Source organism: Octopus bimaculoides, chromosome 23 (assembly GCF_001194135.2).
Source record: "Octopus bimaculoides isolate UCB-OBI-ISO-001 chromosome 23, ASM119413v2, whole genome shotgun sequence".
NCBI lineage: Eukaryota > Metazoa > Mollusca > Cephalopoda > Octopoda > Octopodidae > Octopus > Octopus bimaculoides.
Window position 1 is genome coordinate 151,711 of NC_069003.1, and position 7,434 is coordinate 159,144.

The 7,434-nt window shown below is 35.9% G+C and overlaps 1 protein-coding gene across 1 annotated transcript in view; it reads left to right on the forward strand.

The window, feature by feature from the left end:
* The first annotated feature begins 21 nt into the window (after nt 1-21).
* The window catches only part of LOC106879462 (transmembrane protein 18), a 10,106-nt gene continuing 2,693 nt past the window's right edge, over nt 22-7,434 (forward strand). Inside the window, exons 1-3 of the mRNA XM_014929026.2 lie at nt 22-227; nt 4,840-4,957; nt 5,831-5,885. Of these exons, the coding sequence (XP_014784512.1) occupies nt 174-227; nt 4,840-4,957; nt 5,831-5,885 (227 nt within the window). The 5' untranslated portion in view covers nt 22-173. The remainder of the gene's footprint in view (nt 228-4,839; nt 4,958-5,830; nt 5,886-7,434) is intronic.

Consider the following 7,434-nt stretch of genomic DNA (forward strand, 5'->3'; position numbering starts at 1 on the left):
ATATATATATATATATATATATATATATACACACACACATACACATATACACACATACACACACATACATACATAGGCGATATATTGCTATTTTCTCTTCAGTAAACACCCACTGCTGCTCATTATTTGTAAACAGTTAACATGTTTGGGAATCCGACCGTTGTTTCTGCATAATGAACCCTGTCGAAGTGGACGAGATAACCGGACTCGGGTCCTACCTAAAGTCGGTAAGATATATATAATTCCCATTATTACTTTTATTTTGAACAACAAAATCGCTTTGGTTAATTTGTGGAAGTTCATCAATCCGCTTGTTTTTGAGAAACTTCCGAAACTAGTGGCGTATTTGGGGGACGAACCCTGCAACACATTTACCTCTCAGCAAACGAACGAAGCCTTTTATTTAGTTGATCGTCCTCCTGGAAATAGCAAATAGCATTTTCTATCTTGTATTTAAATAAAGAATTAAGGACACATCAGATAATGTTGACCTGGATAGACCATAATAAAAGTCGGTGGGATCACGTCGTGTTTTTCTTATCATCGTGGGTCACTTAACGAGAACTGACCAGCAACATAATACGAACAAATTGGTTTCTTTATTATTCTAATTAGTAACGAAAGTATAACAACTTTGCTGAATTTCTTGATCTATAAATATCTCTAATTCCGTGTATTTAAAACATAGTTGTATCTCTCTCTCCCCTTGTGTTCATGGAATAGAACACGATTAATTAAATACTGTTAATTGTTGTAGAAGGAACTTTCTGTGTCGTGGCTTGTAGGATTTTGTTCAGACCCCAGGAAGCTTTGATTGAGCAAATAAAAAGTGACAGAGATTGTCATGGGTGGAATGTCATTCTCTAAGCCAGACTTTCCAACTCTGTATTTCTGCACGCTTTTTCTTTTTTTTTTCCGATCTAAATGTACCCCCGACTACATTCTGCAATGCGTCTTCTTTTTTTTTTCTTGGCTGTTATTTGAAGTAGATTTTACAGTTTTCATGTCGATATCTCATGATGAGGTACTCGCATTACCTGAGGTACTCTTCAGTTAACTGTTGTACCTTGCCTTTATCCTTTCTATATGTATTTACTTTACTTTTGTCAGCTGTACTTCGTTTTTAATTGTTTTTACACATCTAATTATTCCCTATTGTACTTGGTGCCTAAGATGTCCGTAGTACTTCGTCTGTATGATGTATATTGTACATCGTTTGTGTTGTGATGTTATTTTACTTAATAAGTCTGTGTGTAACATCTATTGTACTTCGTTTACATTAAGTACAAGGTACACAATGCACTTACTTTCTCCAATTTCTTTTCTTAAGATTAATTACATGGGTAGTCTTCGAGAATAGAGTTCTAAATTTAATCATCAATTTGCTTTCTCAACAGTTAGAGCAGCTTCCATGGTCAAGGACTTTTTTTTATTTATTATTTATGATGTATGTATGTATGCATGCAAGATTACATTGGGAAACTTGTCTTACTTTTTTGAAGCCGGTAAGATTTGACTTTGGCTGCGATTTCTAGCAGGACGAGCAACCGCATAAAAGCTCTATCGTTGGCAGCTGTACATTATCCTTGCTGTTTTAAGGTTGCTAAACGGAATGAACGGGTTTAGAGTAACAATGAGAATAGATTTCGTTCTTGTCATACACACGTATACACATTCTCATGTTGTAAACCGTTTAAATTCATTTTATGACCTTGTACACTCCGAGTTTCTCTATATTCTAAACTTTACTGGTATTGGCTCAACATTAAAGGGGATTAGAATAATTAAGTGGTGGTAAAGATGTTTCTTTATCGTACATAGCTTTCCCTTTCTCAATGACATTAATGCTGTTCAGCGCAATAGACAGGTTCACAAGTGAATGTTTATAACAACAGTAATTATCTTAATGGTTTCTAGTTTGGGCACAAAGCCAGCATTTTTGAAGGGAAGGGGATGAGTCTTTTCGATCAACGCTAGTACTCGACTGGTATTGACTCTGGAGGGATGAAGGGCCGAGTTTAGCATGGCAGGATTTGAACTCAGAAATTAAATAACTGAAAGTAATATCGCAAGGCATTTTTTACGATGTTCACCAATTCTGCTAATCCTTTGCCTTCAGATAATGATCTATTTGTCTCAGTGACATGGTTGAAAAGGTTGTTACAAAAAAACAGGTTATGTTCTTTGTAAGTAGTTTACTTAAAATAGGACGAGGAGAAAAAAAATGGAATGAAGTACGTTGTTACAATCTTCTGATATGGGACCATCTATAACTAAGCCCTATCAGGGAAATGATGGAGTTGGGATCTTGACCCTCAAGGGCAAATGCTCTGCCCCAGCTGTTGTCTCCAGTTTCCAGGTGCAGGCTTAGAATCGTTCCTGTACTCTCCATTTTTACCACTGTCCTCCACCTTTTGATGAATTCACTGCAGAAGCACTTCCCTCTTCACCCAAACCCTTCATTCCAAATGGAACTTTAAACAATCTTTGACCGAATAGGAAAGGGTCTTTCCTTAGTCCTTTCAACATAAGATAGTTACCTACCATGCTCTAAGGAAGAAAGGTGGCAAAATACATACACACTGTGGGCTTCCACACAGTTTCCTTCAACTAAATTCACTCACAAAACATTATTTGGCTCAGAGTTGGAGGTGAAGGCACTTGCTCAAGGTATCACACAATGGGATTGAATCCAGAACCATGTGGCTGGGGAGCAAGCTTCTTAACCATAGCCATGTCTGCCTGCATGTGTGTGTGTTGTCTCCTATCGTGAGATAGTTGTAAAAGAGTGTCATTATTATGGACATGGTGTCTTTTGCTTCCAGTCTTCTTTGAAAATATGTCTAGGACAGTCAAGTGGGATCTGAATGAAGTTTGGCTTTGTTGGCATATGTTCACTATTGTTTTGAGAAATTTTCCAGCAGAGAAATTATTCACTTTGCTTCCTCCAGTCTCTGACTTAGTTGTGTCTGAACACATGCAGAAGTAAAGAGAAATAGTTTGTTGGGTTTTTGTCCCTGATTTTCTCTTGTTGAATAGACCTATGATTAAAGATATTCCATCCATCGTTATTCAAAACATAACTAAATACTGGAGGCATTTTGTTTGATAGTCTAACAACTCAGAGGTAATTTTTTAAGATGTGTACTTGAATTGATATCATTAACTAAAACCCTTGAAGTTGGTGTCCCACCTGGCTGCAGTTCAGTGTCTGGAACCTGTAAAACAATAAAAAAAAGTATATTGAACAATGTAGTCCCTAATATATACTAGGGGCAATGTGTTTTCACTGGAACTTGGTTGCTATTCCTTGCAGGTCAAGCAATTGCATAGAAAGAGCTCTTTCCTTAATTTGGTGTTCAGGTGTGGAGTAGTGGCCGAGGTGGGAGAATCAAAAGATTTCTTCACATACAAACATTTAATAAATGTATTTAATCAATACAATAATTTCAAAGCAATTGCGAGAATATATCTTTGTTGTTCAACTCCCTCCACCTCAAGACTGTGATTAGATCTGCTCCAGCTGTGACCATCCCGTTTTCTTGCCAGGCAAAGCTGAGAGATATTAATCGGCTTCAGACTGTTTCAGAAATAAAACAGTGTCTTACCAAATTTTTCTGCATTTATTGACTTCTGAATCTGTCGAACACCATGCCATATTTTTAGTAACATTAGACAAATTCTGATTTATTGATGTTGTTTAACCCTAGGTCAATTCCTAATCAAGCAGACTTGTAGTCAAAAAACCTTTCAGTTGTGACCTTGTTATTGGGTTATCTGCAGTGTAATTGTAATTGATTCAACATTTTTACAAAACAACAGTTTTGTAAAAGTGGGAGTGGCTAATATACACTCATAATGTATGTTAGCCACCCCCACTTTTACATGTTGCATGATTAAATGTTGAGTTGTGTGTGCATTGGTTAGATTTTCAATTGTGTGTACAAGACATTTTATCCAATGCTCTTAGTAACTCTGCCAGTTTTCTATATTTTGGGATGTATTATAAGAATATAATTTAACACTTAGATAAAAAAAAAAAAACCCAAAAAACATCCAGTGCCAAGTGGATGGTGCCCTATCAGTTCCTTGCAGATAACTTCCCTATTAGTGGAATTAGACTCTTATGATTAGCAAGTCAATTTTATGACAAAGGTGAATTCTATTATTCTTTGGGATCTCTTTGTAACTAAATGAGTTGATGAAGCTGTTACTTCAAAAAGGTTCAGTGATAATGTAGAGAGATTCATGTTTGTTCATCAAATCTAGTTGATGTTCTTTAACCCTAGGCTAATTGAGCAAAGGCTTTCAACCTATGACCTCTTGTGTCTTTAAGGTATCTAGGACTACATCATCTAATGTGTCCTACTCTTAAGATAGTAGACCCTGATTTGATGGAGATTTGGTTGTTTTTCCCAGTTTTTTTTTTTTTCTAGTGATCATGTAGAAGCTCTGATTAGATATATTGCACACATCCCGGCTGGTCAAGTATGCTTGGCTTGACCAATAGTTCAAACATAACCAATGGAACACACACACACACACACACATTGTTCTTTTGAAGTTTCTTACTGTGGTCATCTCATCATTTATTATGAATTGAAGAGTGTGCTTTAAACACACAGTTCTTCACGTGTTAAGAGATGTGACAGAGCCATTTGGAACATGTGAAACGATTGTATTGATGTTAATTCACTGACTTAATGTGAGATGTTATTAGTTATAAATAGTTTTTGCAGATAAATTTAAAGATTAACCAAATAAAGAATCCCCACCACCAAAAAAGGAATTATAATATTGAACATTTACTAAGCTAAATTATATTTGTCTTGTTTTCAGGTGGATTGGAGTGAAAGATGGTTCCTTGGACTTGGTACCTTCCATGTTATTTGTGCTCTCCTTACTATATTTACCAAATCACATGGAACTTCTCAAACTCTGCATTTTGCTGTCATGTGTAAGTATTTCTTTCTCTTATTTCATCATTTTGTCTCATCATGAGTTTTGTATTAAACCTTCTCTGAATTTGCCATTTGCCCTGATTTCATTATTTACCTCGAATTCTTCTCTCACCTAATGCACTGTCACCTATACTTCTCCAAGAGGCCAGAAAGCTATAATGAAATCTGCTACACAATCTTCCCTCTTCTCTGACATCATCAACTTTTTCCCAACTTAGATTCCAATCTTTTTTTCTTCTTAATACTAAGCCCCACATCATATTCTTCTCCAAGACAATTTTCTCAACTCTCTCATTTCTCTTGTCTAGGTTATATCATTTATCCAAACTTCCAAAGATCGTGTCTGTATGTTACTACAACCAACTGTCCCTGTTACTCACTTCTTTCACTTCAATTTTAGCAGCAATTAATTCCATTTCCTCTGGCCCAAATCCTCCTTATTTCACTCCTTTTTGTCATAAACAGACTCAGTCCTTCAAAATAGAAAACATGTGAACTCCTACTTGACCACATAATATACTAGAAATGGCAGCCAAGTTTCTTTTAAATCACACTCTACCAAAGGTTGCATTGACCAATGTTGTCTGATATATAAAAGATGGAATGCTTTTGCTTGTCAGTCTGTGGGATCAAATGCAGAACTTCATGGCTGCCAAGTGAATTTCTCACCCATTCGGCTAGTCCTTCACTTTTGTTTTTCTTTAGATTAGAGTGGTTTTTATTAAATTTCTAAATGTCGTCTCTTGGACCCTGTGTAATGTAAAAACATTAATAAAACAGAACCGAATATAGCTGCAGAAATGTCTTTTAAATAGTTAATAAGATGTTATTGTGTTATAATGATTATTTTTCTTTCTTTTTTTTTTCAGTGTTACTGGTCTATTCAGCAAAATACATAAACGAGTGGGCTGCTAAAAACTACAGGTATTTACATGCATACATCCATACGTGCATATGTCCATACATTTATACATCTCATTAAGTGAATGCTAGTGTACATGATGTAGGCCAAAAACTTGAAAGCAATCATTTTCTGGTTAAAAAAGTGGGGAAATAACCCCAAAATTTTAATTAATTAAAATTAAATATAAAATGCAATGGTGAGGGAGTCTGATCTTTTGTTGTATGGTGACAACTAAAGACATGTTTCAGTTTTATAGGACCTCATTAGTAAAACTTCAGACCATAGATTGTTTAGAAAAGAGTTTAGGATTTTTGTGAATGAAGTCAATGGTGTCCAAATTCCTAGGGATTCCTGCTGCATGACAACATAAATAGCAAAGTAGGTGCTAATTTGGGATAAGAAATTTTGACTGTTTTTTGTTTGTTGACTATTGTTGTGTTGTAGACCATGTGAATGCAAAGCAAGCGTCTTAACCACTCAGTCATTCTTGCTCCCCCCCCCCACACATTATTACCATTGGTATCTCCCTGTATTGAAAATTTGATGACATTAGATTTATCTGTGTTCTAAGATGGTTGTTTTAGCCTGTTTTTAACCTAAACGAATGCTGACACTAAGAACAGGAGAAGTGGAGCATGGCTGGTTTAGAAGTCCTTGTTGCTGGCCTCCTTTGACGTCTCCTTCGGTCAGACTATTCTTTCCTGTTGCTTTCAAAGAAGTTGCACCGAACGTCATGCATGCACGCATGCGTGTGCACACATGTTGCTAATAAATTAATGACTGTTAGTAGTGCATTAATAGAAACTAACTGTGAATCAGATCTTACTTGTGGTGGTTGTAATCATCCTGATTTAATCTACCACTAATTGGTTGGTAGGTGTAGTAATCTAATTGGTTGTTAGTAGTAGTAGTAGTAGTAGTAGTAGTAGTAGTGACATTACAGTTAAATAATGTTCGATGAGATGTTGCTGTATAAACCTGTGACCCATATTGATGACTGATCTGATAAAATAGTAAAACAAAGTAAAACAAATTCAATGCAGTGGAAGCTGGTTATTATAATCACAGAAATTTTACACCAACCAATTATTGTTATTAAAATTATTGGTTCCAAAACTATTTGTTTGCTTATTATCAGCTGGTTATTGTTATCAGTTATTTATTATGCACAGCTGACCACGGTGGAATTCGAACTCATTTACATTCTAAGTTCAAATTCTTCTGAGGTCGACTGTGTCCTTTCAGGGTCAATAGAATAAGTACCAGTTGTGTACTGGTGTCAATGTCATCAACCGACCCTCTTCCCCCAAATTTCAGACCTTCTGCCTATAACAGAAAGAATTAATATTATGACGGTGATGATGATTGATCATCATCATCAGCATCACCATCAAAATGGTTTCGTCCCAGAAAGATGGCAATAACCAGCTTCAACTGTATAAGGTATTTTGAATGAGTTGAATGTCGGGAAAAACTTTCTCCAGTAAATGTTGGCGAAGAGATTTTTTTTTCAGTTCAAAATGACTGAAAGGTAGTCGAAGGGAGGTAAGTGCGACAAAGTGGTTTCTA